This window comes from Tachyglossus aculeatus, chromosome 2 (assembly GCF_015852505.1).
Source record: "Tachyglossus aculeatus isolate mTacAcu1 chromosome 2, mTacAcu1.pri, whole genome shotgun sequence".
NCBI classification, from domain to species: domain Eukaryota; kingdom Metazoa; phylum Chordata; class Mammalia; order Monotremata; family Tachyglossidae; genus Tachyglossus; species Tachyglossus aculeatus.
In genome coordinates this window covers 169545622-169560350 of record NC_052067.1, presented here as the reverse complement: position 1 = coordinate 169560350, position 14729 = coordinate 169545622, and the positions used below count along the sequence as shown (strand labels likewise).

General features: G+C 46.0%; 1 protein-coding gene across 13 annotated transcripts in view; it reads right to left on the bottom strand.

Annotated features, from left to right (window-relative positions):
* The window catches only part of C2CD5 (C2 calcium dependent domain containing 5), a 224110-nt gene that overhangs the window by 74005 nt on the left and 135376 nt on the right, over nucleotides 1-14729 (bottom strand). For all 13 annotated transcript variants that reach the window (XM_038765549.1, XM_038765568.1, XM_038765585.1 and 10 more), the window contains 2 exons: nucleotides 10796-10987; nucleotides 4753-4939 (listed from right to left, as the gene is read on the bottom strand). In XM_038765549.1, the coding sequence (XP_038621477.1) occupies nucleotides 4753-4939; nucleotides 10796-10987 (379 nt within the window). The remainder of the gene's footprint in view (nucleotides 1-4752; nucleotides 4940-10795; nucleotides 10988-14729) is intronic.

Genomic DNA, 14729 nt, shown 5'->3' with positions numbered 1-14729 from the left:
GCTGGTACGGTTGGCCAGAGCCCACGCCTGGGAGTCAAAGGTCACGGGTGCTAATCCTGCCTTCTCTGCCTGCCTGTTGTGTGACCTTGAGCGAGTCACTTCACTTCTCTGGGCCTCAGTTACCCCATCTGTCAAATGGGGGTGGAGATGGTGAGCCCCACGTGGGACAGGGACTGTGTCCAACTCAATTTGCTTGTGTCCACCCCAGAGCTTAGTACAGTGCCTGGCACACAGCAAGCGCTTAACAAATACCACAATTCCCACACTTGTTACAAACCCTCTAAATCCCCCCAGCTCATTCATTCATTCATCCAATCGTATTTACTGAGCGCTTACTGTGTGCAGAGCACTGGACTAAGCACTTGGGAAGTCCAAGTTGGCAACATCTAGAGACGGTCCCTACCCAACAGTGGGCTTACAGTCTAGAAGACGGGCCCACAGTCTAGAAGACTTGCAGGCAGGGTGCGTGTCTACTGACTCTACTGTCTTGTCCTCTCCAGAGCACTTAGTACAGTGCTATGCCCTCGGTAAGCGCTCAATAATAATAATGATGACGGTATCTGTTAAGTGCTTACTATGTGCCAAGCACTGTTCCAACCACTGGGGAGGATACAAGCTGATCAGGTCGTCCCACGTGGGGCTAATGGTCTTAATCCCCATTTTGCAGATGAGGTAACTGAGGCCCAGAGAATAATAATAATAATAATTTCCACTGAGCCACGCTGCTTCCCCTAATAATAATAATAATGATGGCATTTGTTAAGCGCTTACTATGTGCCAAGCACTGTTCTAAGCACTGGGGAGGATACAAGGTGATCAGGTTGAGCCACGGGGGGCTCACAGGCTAGACTGTGAGTCCGCTGTTGGGTAGGGACCGTCTCTAGATGTTGCCAACTTGTACTTCCCAAGCGCTTAGTACAGTGCTCTGCACGCAGTAAGCGCTCCATAAATATGATTGAATGAATGAATGAATGACTTCCAAGCCCGGGCTCTTTCCACTGAGCCACGCTGCTTCTCCGATGAACACCTCTGATGGACTGATTCGATAATGGCAGAGGCAAATAATAATGATAATAACGATGGTATTTGTTAAGCGCTTACTATGTGCCAGGCACTGTACTAAGCGGTGGGGTGGACACGAGTCAGACGGTGGGCAGCTTCTCTAGAAGGATTCAAGGAAGATCCAGGGAGCTTTTTTAGCCTAAAACAGCAACTAAGCACAGCATTTCCCAGGCTATTTTTGAAAACTGAATGTTTCCAGACACTAATAATGATAATAATAATAATAATAATAATAATGCCATTTATTAAGTGTTTACTATGCACCAAGCACTGTTCTAAGTGCTGGGGAGGTTACAAGGTGATCAGGCTGTCCCACAGTGGGCTCACAGTCTTAATCCCCATTTTACAGATGAGGGAACTGAGGCACAGAGAAGTTCAGTGACTTGCCCAAAGTCACACAGCTGACAACTGGCGGAGCAGGAACCAATGAGCGCTTAGTCAATATCACGCAATTTGCTCTACTGCACAAGGTTTTCAATAAAATCCGACTAGAAAGGGCAGAGCTAAAACGCGATGGGGCTACAAGGAGGCTGGCGCTTAATACATAGTGTCTAAAAGGCCTAGTGGATAGATCACGGGGCCAGGAGCCACAAGGTTGTGGGTTCTAATCCCGGCTCCGCCACTTGTCTGCCGGGTGACCCTGGGCAAGTCACTTCACTTCTCTGGGCCTCAGTTCCCTCATCTGGAAAGGGGGGATGAAGACTGTGAGCCCCACGTGGAACAGGGACTGTGTCCAACCCAATTTGCTTGTGTCCACCCCGGCGCTTAGTACAGCGCCTGGCTCATAGTAAGGGCTTAACAAATATTACTATTATCATTATTATTGTTGTTATTATCATCATTATTATTCTCCCCCTTCTAGACTGTGAGCCCACTGTTGGGTAGGGACTGTCTCTATGTATGGCCGACTTGTACTTCCCAAGCGCTTAGTCCAGTGCTCTGCACACAGTAAGTGCTCAATAAATACGACTGAATGAATGAATGAATATTACTAAATCAATCCTGTAACTATCACAGATGCTCAACCGATTTCTTGTCAGGAACTTAAGTTAAAGAACCAAAAATCAACCGATCGAATGGAATTTACTGAGCGCTTTCTGTGTGCCAGGCACTGGATTAAGCGCTTGGGAGAGTCCAATACACTGGGGTTTGTAGGCTTTATTTCCCCCTGCAAGGTGCTTACAGTCTAGAGGTGGAGCTGGGCATTAAAAGAAATTGTGACTATGAACCTAAGTAATAATAATAATGATGGTATTTGTGAAGCCAATGAATGCTTGTTGCCAACTTGTACTTCCCAAGCGCTTAGTACAGTGCTCTGCACACAGTAAGTGCTCAATAAATACGATTGATTGATTGATTGATTGAAGCACTTACTATGTGCCAAGCGCTGTTCTAAATTAGGTTGGACACAGTCCCTGTCCCACATGGGGCTCATAGTCTCAATCCCCATTTTCCAGATGAGGGAACTGAGGCCCAGAGAAGTGAAGGGACTTGCCCAAGATCACACAGCAGACATGTGCGGTGGAGCCGGGAAGCAGAGTGGCTCAGTGGAAAGAGCCCGGGCTTGGGAGTCAGAGGTCATGGGTTCTAATCCCGGCTTTGCCACTTTCATTCATTCATTCATATTTATTGAGTGCTTACTGTGATGCAGAGCACTGTACTAAGCGCTTGGGAAGTACAAGTTGGCAACATACAGAGACGGTCCCTACCCAACAACGGGCTCCCTTCACTTCTCTGGGCCTCAGTTCCCTCATCTGTAAAATGGGGCTGTAGACTGTGAGCCCCCCCGTGGGACAAACCGATGACCTTGTATCCCCCTCCCAGTGCTTAGAACAGTGCTTGGCACATAGTAAGAACTTAATAATAATAATGATAATAATGATGGCATTTGTTAAGCGCTTACTATGTGCCGAATACTGTTCTAAGCACTGGGGAAGATACAAGGTGATCACGTTGTTCCCTGGGGGGGCTCACAGTCTTCATCCCCATTTGACAGATGAGGGAACTGAGGCCCAGAGAAGTCAAGTGACTTGCCCATAGTCACACAGCTGACAAGCGGTGTGGTTCAATGGAAAGAGCCCGGGCTTTGGAGTCAGAGGTCATGGGTTCAAATCCCAGCTCGGCCAATTGTCAGCTGTGTGACTTTGGGCAAGTCACTTCATCAATCGTATTTATTGAGTGCTTACTGTGTGCAGAGCACTGTACTAAGCGCTTGACTTCGCTTCACTTCTCTGTGCCTAAGTTACCTCATCTGGAAAATGGGGATTAAGACTGTGAGCCCCATGTGGGACAACCTGATCACCTTGTAACCTCCCCAGAGCTTAAAACAGTGCTTTGCACATAGTAAGTGCTTAATAAACGCCATCATTATCATTATTATTATTAAGTGGTGGAGATGGGGTTCGAACCCATGACCTTCTGACTCAGGCCTGGGCTCTTAATAATAATAATAATAATAATGACGGCATTTGTTAAGCGCTTACTATGTGCAAAGCACTGTTCTAAGTGCTGGGGAAGAAACAAGGTGATCAAGTTGTCCCATGGGGGGCTCACAGTCTTCATCCCCATTTTCCAGATGAGGGAACTGAGGCCCAGAGAAGTGAAGGGACTTGCCCAAAGTCACCCAGCTGACAATTGGCAGAGTCGGAATTTGAACCCATGACCTCTGACTCCAAAGCCCGGGCTCTTTCCACTGAGCCACGCTGCCTCTCTTGCCAAGAGGCCGTGACCGTGCCTCATTCTCGCCCGTCCTGCTGTCCACCCCCGGGCCCGGAATGCCCTCTCTCTGCCCATCCACCAAGCTAGCTCTCTTCCTCCCTTCAAGGCCCTACTGAGAGCTCACCTCAATCAATCAATCAATCAATCAATCGTATTTATTGAGCGCTTACTGTGTGCAGAGCACTATACTAAGCGCTTGGGAAGTACAAGTTGGCAACATATAGAGACGGTCCCTACCCAACAGTGGGCCCACTGAGCCCCCTCCTTCCACTCCCCCTCCTCCCCCTCTCCACCCCCCGCCTTACCTCCTTCCCCTCCCCACAGCACCTGTATATATGTATATATGTTTGTACATATTTATTACTCTATTTATTTTACTTGTACATATTAATTCTATTTATTTCATTTTGTTGATATGTTTTGTTTTGTTCTCTGTCTCCCCCTTCTAGACTGTGAGCCCGCTGTTGGGTAGGGACCATCTATGTTGCCGACTTGGACTTAAGGGGCCTTCCCAGACTGAGCCCCTTCCTTCCTCTCCCCATCGTCCCCCTCCCCATCCCCCCCGCCCTACCTCCTTCCCCTCCCCACAGCACCTGTATATATGTATATCTTCGTACATATTTATTGCTCTATTTATTTATTTATTTATTTTACCTGTACATATCTATTCTATTTATTTTATTTTGTTAGTATGTTTGGTTTTGGTTTTGTTGTCTGTCTCCCCCTTTTAGACTGTCAGCCCACTGTTGGGTAGGGACTGTCTCTAGATGTTGCCAACTTGGACTTCCCAGGCGCTTAGTACAGTGCTCTGCACACAGTAAGCGCTCAATAAATACGATTGATTGGTTGATTGGACTTCCCAAGCACTTAGTCCAGTGCTCTGCACACAGGAAGTTCTCAATAAATATGATCGATTGATTGACGATACTTGACGCGCCGGGGGCGCGGGGCCTTGCCGAGCGGGACACGCACCGCCAGGCCCATGAGCATGTTCTCTCCCACCGTGATCTGCACCCTCAGCCCGAACAGGGCGTTCATGCCCTTCAGCTTCAGCTTGTTCATCAGCTGGGTGTGCACTTCGTACTCCATGAAGGGCAGGAGGTTGCTGATCACCGTCGCGTTGGCTTCTGCCTGGGCCTTCTTCTTCAGGCGACATAACCTGCCCCGGGGGCGGGAAGAAAGATCACTCCATCAGTCGGGGCGATTACTGACAGGCCGCTTTTGTTCGAGTCACTTCACATCTCTGTGCCTCGGTTCCCTCATCTGTAAAAGGGGGATGAAGACTGCGAGGCCCACGGGGGGCAATCTGATCACCTTGTAGCCTCCCCAGAGCTTAGAACAGTGATGATGATGACGATGATGGCATTTATTAAGCGCTTACTATGTGCAAAGCACTGTTCTAAGCGCTGGGGAAGTTACAAGGTGATCAGGTTGCCCCACGGGGGGCTTACAGTCTTCAACCCCATTTTACAGATGAGGGAACTGAGGCCCAGAGAAGTGAAGTGACTTGCCCAAAGTCACCCAGCTGACAATTGGCGGAGGTGGGATTAGAACCCATGACCTCTGACTCCAAAGCCTGAGCTCTTTCCACTGAGCCACGCTGCTTCTCATGGACCTCCTAAACGCTCAGCACACTGCTTGCCACAAAGTGGGCGCTCGACTGTGGGCCCTTTGTGGGCAGGGATTGTCTCTCTTTGTTGTTGAATTGCATTTTCCGAGCACCCAGCACAGTGCTTGGCACATAGTAAGCGCTTATCAAATGACATCATCATCATCATCATCAATTCATTCCTTCTTTCGTGGTTATCGAGCGCTTACTGTGTTCAAAACACTGTACTAAGCGGTTGGGAGAGGACGCTCTAACAACCAATAGGCATATCGCTGCCCACCACTAGCTCAGGCTAGCTGGTATAATAATGATGGCATTTACTAAGTGCTTACTCTGTGCCAAGCACTGTTCTAAGCGCTGGGGAGGTTACAAGGTGATCAGGTTGTGCTACGGGGGGCTCACAGTCTTCATCCCCATTTTACAGATGAGGGCACTGAGGCACAGTGCCCCTCGTCCCCCTTTCCATCCCCCCCATCTTACCTCCTTCCCTTCCCCACAGCACCTGTATATATGGATATATGTTTGTACAGATTTATTACTCTATTTATTTATTTATTTATTCATTTATTTTACTTGTACATATCTATTCCATTTATTTTCTTTTGTTAGTATGTTTGGTTTTGTTCTCTGTCTCCCCCTTTTAGACTGTGAGCCCACTGTTGGGTAGGGACCGTCTCTATATGTTGCCAACTTGTACTTCCCAAGCGCTTAGTATAGTGCTCTGCACACAGTAAACGCTGAATAAATATGATTGATTGACTGATTGAAGAACCTTTTTTGTTTAATGACATTTATTAAGCGCTTACTATGTGCCAAGCACTGTTCTAAGCGCTGGGGAGGTTACAAGGTGATCAGGTTGTCCCACGGGGGGCTCACAGTCTTAATCCCCATTTTACAGATGAGGTCACTGAGGCACAGAGAAGTGAAGAGCCTTTTTTTTAATAGCATTTATTAAGCGCTTACTATGTGCCAAGCACTGTTCTAAGTGCTGCAGAGGTAACAAGGTGATCAGGTTGTCCCATGGGGGGCTTACAGACTTCATCCCCATTTTCCAGATGAGGGCACTAAGGCACAGAGAAGTGAAGTGACTTTCTTTTTTTTTAAGTGGCATTTATTAAGCGCTTAATATGTGCCAAACACTGTTCTAAGTGCTGGGGAGGTTACCAGGTGATCAGGTTGCCCCACGGGGGGCTCCCAGTCTTCATCCCCATTTTCCAAATGAGGTGAATGAGGCACAGAGAAATTAAGTGACTTGCCCCAGGTCACCGAGCTGACAGTTGGCGGAGCCGGGATTTGAACCCATGACCTCTGACTCCCAAGCCCAGGCTCTTTCCACTGAGCCATGCTGCTAAGCACTTAATGATGAACTGAATGGCCCTCCAAACAGAACAGTGGGAGAGAAGCGATAATAATAATAATAATTATGGTATTTGTTAAGTGCTTACTATGTGCAAAGCACTGTTCTAAGCACTGGGAGGATACAGGGTGATCAGGTTGTCCCACGAGGGGCTCACGGTCTTCATCCCCATTTTACAGATGAGGAGACTGAGGCACAGAGAAGTTAAGGGACAACCTGATCACCTTGTAACCTCCCCAGCTCAAGCGCTTAGTACAGTACTGTGCACATAGTAAGCGCTCAATAAATACGATTGATTGATTAGAAGAGTTCTTTATAATAATAATGGCATATATTTGCACACAGGAAGTGCTTAATAAATGCCATATTTAGAGAAGTAGTGTGGCTAAGTGGAAAGAGCCCGGGCTTTGGAGTCAGAGGTCATGGGTTCGAATCCCGACTCCGCCACATGTCTGCTGTGTGATCTTGGGCAAGTCACTTAACTTCTCTGGGCCTCAGTTCCCTCATCTGTAAAATGGGGATTAAGACTGTGAGCCCCCGGTGGGACAATCTGATCACCCTGTAACCTCCCCAGCGCCTAGAACAGTGCTTTGCACATAGTAAGCGCTTAACAAATGCCAATTATTATTATTATTATTATTATTATTATTATTATTATCATTATTATTATTATTAAGCTGACACTTGGTGGAGCCGGGATTTGAACCCAAGACCTTCTGAGAGCTCACCTCCTCCAGAAGGCCTTCCCAGACTGAGCCCCCTCCTTCCTCTCCCCCTCGTCCCCCTCTCCATCCCCCCCGCCTTACCCCCTTCCCTTCCCCACAGCACCTGTATATATGGATATATGTTTGTACGGATTTATTACTCTATTGATTCTCATCCTATCCCGTCTGGACTACTGCACTAGCCTTCTCTCTGATCTCCCATCCTCGTGTCTCTCTCCACTTCAATCCATACTTCATGCTGCTGCCCGGATTATCTTTGTCCAGAAGCGCTCTGGACATATCACTCCCCTCCTCAAAAACCTCCAATGGCTACCGATCAATCTGCGCATCAGGCAGAAACTCCTCACCCTGGGCTTCAAGGCTGTCCATCCCCTCGCCCCCTCCTACCTCACCTCCCTTCTCTCCTTCTACTGCCCAGCCCGCACCCTCCGCTCCTCCCCCACTAATCTCCTCACTGTACCTCGCTCTCGCCTGTCCCGCCGTCGACCCCCGGCCCACGTCATCCCCCGGGCCTGGAATGCCCTCCCTCTGCCCATCCGCCAAGCTCGCTCTCTTCCTCCCTTCAAGGCCCTGCTGAGAGCTCACCTCCTCCAGGAGGCCTTCCCAGATTGAGCCCCTTCTTTCCTCTCCCCCTCGTCCCCCTCTCCATCCCCCCGCCTTACCGCCTTCCCCTCCCCACAGCACCTGTATATATGTATATATGGTTGTACATATTTATTACTCTATTTATTTATTTATTTATTTTACTTGTACATTTCTATCCTACTTATTTTATTTTGTTGGTATGTTTGGTTCTGTTCTCTGTCTCCCCCTTTTAGACTGCGAGCCCACTATCGGGTAGGGACTGTCTCTATGTGATGCCAATTTGTACTTCCCAAGCGCTTAGTACAGTGCTCTGCACATAGTAAGCGCTCAATAAATACGATTGATTGAATTGATTGATTGATATTGATTTATTTATTTATTTTACTTGTACATATCTATTCTATTTATTTTATTTTGTTAATATGTTTTGTTTTGTTCTCTGTCTCCTCGTTCTAGACTGTAAGCCCGCTGTTGGGTAGGGACCGTCTCTATGTGTTGCCGATTTGTACTTCCCAAGCGATTAGTCCAGTGCTCTGCACACAGTAAGCGCTCAGTAAATACGATTGATTGATTGATTGATTGATTGACCTCTGACTCCCAAGCCCGGGCTCTTTCCACTGAGCCACGCTGCTCGACGCTCAATGACGAACAGTGCTCTGCGCACAGTAAGCGCTCAAAAAATACGATTGATTGATTGATTGACTGATTGAACTGCACGGCCCTCCAAATGGCAGGAGAGTCTTCTAGACAGTGAGCCGCTGTTGGGTAGGGACCGTCTCTATATGTTGCCAATTTGTACTTCCCAAGAGATAAGTCCAGTGCTCTGCACATAGTAAGCGCTCAAAAAATACAATTGATTGATTGATTGATTGATTGATTGACCTCTGACTCCCAAGCCCGGGTTCTTTCCACTGAGCCACGCTGCTCGGCGCTCAATGACAAACAGTGCTCTGCACACAGTAAGCGCTCAATAAATACGATTGATTGATTGATTGATTGATTGAACTGCACGGCCTTCCAAACGGCGGGAGAGCCTTCTAGACGGTGAGCCCGCTGTTGGGTAGGGACTGGCTCTCTGTGTTGCCGACTTGTACTTCATCATCATCATCATCATCATCAATCGTACTTATTGAGCGCTTACTGTGTGCAGAGCACTGTACTAAGCGCTTGGGATGTCCAAGTTGGCAACATCTAGAGACGGTCCCTACCCAACAGTGGGCTCACAGTCTAGAAGGGGGAGACAGAGAACAAAAACAAACATACTAACAAAATAAAATAGAACAGATATGCACAAGTAAAATAAATAAATAAATCATCATCATCATCAATTGTATTTATTGAGCGCTTACTATGTGCAGAGCACTGTACTAAGTGCTTGGGAAGTACAAATTGGCAACATCTAGAGACAGTCCCTACCCAACAGTGGGCTCACAGTCTAAAAGGGGGAGACAGAGAACAAAACCAAACATACTAACAAAATAAAATAAATAGAATAGATATGTACAAAAAAAAAAAAATAAATAAATAGAGTAATCATCATCATCATCAATCGTATTTATTGAGCGCTTACTATGTGCAGAGCACTGTACTAAGCGCTTGGGAAGTACAAATTGGCAACATCTAGAGACAGTCCCTACCCAACAGTGGGCTCACAGTCTAAAAGGGGGAGACAGAGAACAAAACCAAACATACTAACAAAATAAAATAAATAGAATAGATATGTACAAATAAAAAAAATAGAGTAATCATCATCATCATCAATCGTATTTATTGAGCGCTTACTATGTGCAGAGCACTGTACTAAGCGCTTGGGAAGTACAAGCTGGCAACATACAGAGACAGTCCCTACCCAACAGTGGGCTCACAGTCTAAAAGGGGGAGACAGAGAACAAAACCAAACATACTAACAAAATAAAATAAATAGAATAGATATGTACAAAAAAAAAAAAATAAATAAATAGAGTAATCATCATCATCATCAATCGTATTTATTGAGCGCTTACTATGTGCAGAGCACTGTACTAAGCGCTTGGGAAGTACAAATTGGCAACATCTAGAGACAGTCCCTACCCAACAGTGGGCTCACAGTCTAAAAGGGGGAGACAGAGAACAAAACCAAACATACTAACAAAATAAAATAAATAGAATAGATATGTACAAATAAAAAAAATAGAGTAATCATCATCATCATCAATCGTATTTATTGAGCGCTTACTATGTGCAGAGCACTGTACTAAGCGCTTGGGAAGTACAAGCTGGCAACATACAGAGACAGTCCCTACCCAACAGTGGGCTCACAGTCTAAAAGGGGGAGACAGAGAACAAAACCAAACATACTAACAAAATAAAATAAATAGAATAGATATGTACAGGTAAAATAAATAGAGTAATAAATCTGTACAAACATATATCCATATATCCAGGTGCTGTGGGGAAGGGAAGGAGGTAAGATGGGGGGGATGGAGAGGGAGACGAGGGGGAGAGGAAGGAAGGGGCTCAGTCTGGGAAGGCCTCCTGGAGGAGGTGAGCTCTCAGCAGGGCCTTGAATAAATACAAATAAATAGAGTAATAAATATGTACAAACATATATACATATATACAGGTACTTGGACTTCCCAAGCGCTTAGTCCAGTGCTCTGCACACAGTAAGCGCTCCATAAATACGACTGAATGAACGACCGAGTGAATGAGAGAAGCGACGCCGCGGGGTGGGGGAAGAAAGGGGTTGGGGGCACCCACCTGGCCTGAATGAGGCAGCCTTTCCCGACCACGGTGGCGTCGGCTGGGAGGTCGATGGTGGTGAACAGGACGTCGGGCACCTTCTGCTTCCTGCAGCCGGAGCAATATGTCAGGTGGGCGGGGAACGGCATGTTCAGCTCGTCGTACGGGATGTGGCAGAATCCACAGGTTAAGGACAAGGTTTCCTCGAGCCTAAAAAAAAAAAACCGGAACACCACCCCGTTACAAAAACCCACGAAGAAAACCGCACCGTTAAATCAATCAATCGATCATCATCAATCGTATTTACTGAGCGCTTACTGTGTGCAGAGCACCGTACTAAGCACTTGGGAAGTACAAATTGGCAACATATAGAGACAGTCCCTACCCAACAGTGGGCTCACTGGATCAATCTTATTTATTAATAATAATAATAATAATAATAATGGCATCTGTTAAGCGCTTACTATGTGCAAAGCACTGTTCTAAGCGCTGGGGGGGATACAATGTGATCAAGTCGCCCCGCGTGGGGCTCACAGTCTTAATCCCCATTTTTACAGATGAGGGAACTGAGGCTCAGAGAAGTGAAGTGACTTGCCCAAAGCCACACAGCAGACTTGCGGTGGAGTCGGGAGTCGAACCCATGACGTCTGACTCCAAAGCCCGGGCTCTTTCCACTGAGCAATGCTGCTTCTCTTTATTTATTGAGTGCTTACTGTGTGCAAAGCACTGGACTAAGCGCTTGGGAAGTCCAAGTTGGCAACATCTAGAGACGGTCCCTACCCAACAGCGGGCTCACAGTCTAAAAGTGAAAAGAAAGAAAAATCGGCACTTTTTCAGATAATAATCATAATGACGATGGCATATATTCATTCATTCAATTGTATTTATTGAGCGCTTACTGTGTGCAGAGCACTGTACTAAGCGCTTGGGAAGTACAAGTTGGCAACATATAGAGACGGTCCCTACCCAACAGTGGGCTCACAGTCGAAAAGTGAAAAGAAAGAAAAATCGGCACTTTTTCAGATAATAATAATAATGATGATGGCATTTATTCATTCATTCCATCGTATTTATTGAATGCTTACTGTGTGCAGAGCACTGGACTAAGCGCTTGGGAAGTACAAGTTATTAAGCACTTACTATGTGTAAAGCAGTGTTCTAAGCGCTGGGGAGGTTACATAGTGATCAGGTTGTCCCACGGGGGGCTCACAGTCTTCATTCCCATTTTACAGATGAGGTCACTGAGGCTCAGAGAATAATAATAATAATAATAATAATAATAATAATAATAATAATAATATGACATTATTTTACAGATGAGGTCACTGAGGCTCTAAAGAATAATAATAATAATAATAATGGCATTTATTAAGTGCTTACTATGTGCCAGACACTGTTCTAAGCACTGGGGTGGTTACAAGGTGATCAGGTTATCCCACGGGGGGCCAGTCTTAATCCCCATTTTACAGATGAGGTCACTGAGGCTCAGAGAATAATAATGATAATTATGATGACATTTATGAAGTGCTTACTATGTGCCAAGAACTGTTCTAAGCACTGGGGAGGTTACAAGGTGATCAGGTTGTCCCACGTGGGGCTCACAGTCTTAATCCCCATTTTCCAGATGAGGGAACTGAGGCCTAGAGAAGTGAAGTGACTTGGCCAAAGTCACACAGCTGACAGTTGGCGGAGCTGGGATTTGAACCCATGACCTCTGACTCCAAAGCCCAGGCTCTTTCCACTGAGCCACGCTGCTTCTAAGTGACTTGCCCAAAGTCACCCAGCTGACAAGTGGCGGAGTCGGGATTTGAACCCACGACCTCTGACTCCAAAGCCCGGGCTCTTTCCACAGAGCCACGCGATGCGCACACTACAGGCAGAATGAGCATGTGGTAGACTGAGCATCTCAGCAGCGTGGCTCAGTGGAAAGAGTCCGGGCTTGGGAGTCAGAGGTCGTGGGTTCAAATCCCGGCTCCGCCACTTGTCTGCTGTGTGACTTTGGGCAAGTCACTTCGCTTCTCTGGGCCTCAGTTACCTCATCCAGAAAATGGGGATTAAGACTGTGAGCCCCACCTGGGACAACCTGATTCCCTTTTGTCTACCCCAGCGCTGAGAACAGTGCTTGACACATAGTAAGCGCTTAACAAATACCATCATTATTATTATTATCCAAACTCATGGCAGGATGAGCGATTTAATGAACAAAAGTCACTTGAAGCAGTTCTCTATACACAGACTTCTCTCTTTGTGGCCAATTCCCTTTTGTCTACCCCAGCGCTGAGAACAGGGCTTATTACTATTCTTAATTATTATTATTTTTATTATATTTATTAATTATTATTATTGTTTTATTATTATTACGGCATTTTCCCACTGTAACCCGCGTGCCCGGTCCTGGGAGTCAGAAGGTCATGGGTTCTAATTCCGGCTCCGCCACTTGTCTGCTCTGTGACTTTGGGCAAGTCGCTTCACTTCTCTGGGCCTCAGTTCCCTCATCTATAAAATGGGGATTGAGTCTGTGAGCCCCACGTGGGACAGGGACTGTGTCCAGCCCGATTTGCTTGTATCCACCTCAGTGCTTAGTAATAATAATAATGATAATAAGGGCATTTACTAAGCACTTACTATGTGCAAAGCACTGTACTTACAACATAGTAAGCACTTAGAGATACCACAACTATTATTATTATAATTATCTCCAGGGCGATTCCAATTTAGCAGCTTGGCCAAGTCACTTTTTTGCTCTACTGAACTATATATTCACTTGTACTTCCCAAGTGCTTAGTACAGTGCTCTGCACACAGTAAGCACTCAATAAATACGATTGATTGAATGAATGAATGAATATATTCAAGGACAGCACTGGACCTGATGATCCTGTCTCTTTCCCAGCGCTTAGTACAGTGCCCGGCATATTTTAAGTGCTTAACAGATATCACTTTATAGATAATCCCCACCTCGGTGGCGCACCTTTTGAACTATATTAGTGAATTCGGTCCAGTGAGATGCAGAGAATTCCACATATTTCATTCATTCATTCCTTCAGTTGTATTTATTGAGCACTTACTGTGTGCAGAGCACTGTACTAAGCGCTTGGGAAGTACAAGTCGGTAACATATGGAGACGGTCCCTACCCGATACGTTAATTTACGAACACACCTACGTGTACACGTAAATTGCGGAGGCAAACAGTAAAGGCGACGTCTGAAGGCCTTGGAAAAGATAAAATCGGGAAATATGAAATTTTATTGTTATCTCAAGGGTGATTCCAATTTAGCAGCTTGGCCAAGTCACTTTTTTGCTCTACACAGCTATATATTCACTTGTATTTCCCAAGCACTTAGTACACTGATCTGCACACAGTAAGCGCTCAATAAATACGATTGATTGAATGAATGAATGAATATATTCAAGGACAGCACTGGACCTGATGATCCTGTCTCTTCCCCAGCGCTTAGTACAGTGCCCGGCATATTGTAAGCGCTTAACAGATCTCACTCTATGGATAATCCCCACCTCAGTGGCACACCTTTTGAACTATATTGGTGAATTCGGTCCAGTGAGATGCAGAGAATGCCACATATTTCATTCATTCCTTCCTTCAGTCGTATTTACTGAGCGCTTACTGTGTGCAGAGCACTGTACTAAGCGCTTGGGCAGTACAAGTCGGTAACTTATGGAGACGGTCCCTACCCGATACTTTAATTTACAAACACACCCACGTGTACACGTAAAGCGCGGAGGCAAACAGTAAAGACGACGTCTGAAGGCCTTGGAAAAGATAAAATCGGGAAATATGAAATTTTATTATTATCTCAAGGGCGATTCCAATTTAGCAGCTTGGCCGAGTCACTTTTTTGCTCTACTGAACTAAATATTCACTTGTACTTCCCAAGCGCTTAGTACAGTGCTCTGCACACAGTAAGTGCTCAATAAAGACGATTGATTGAAT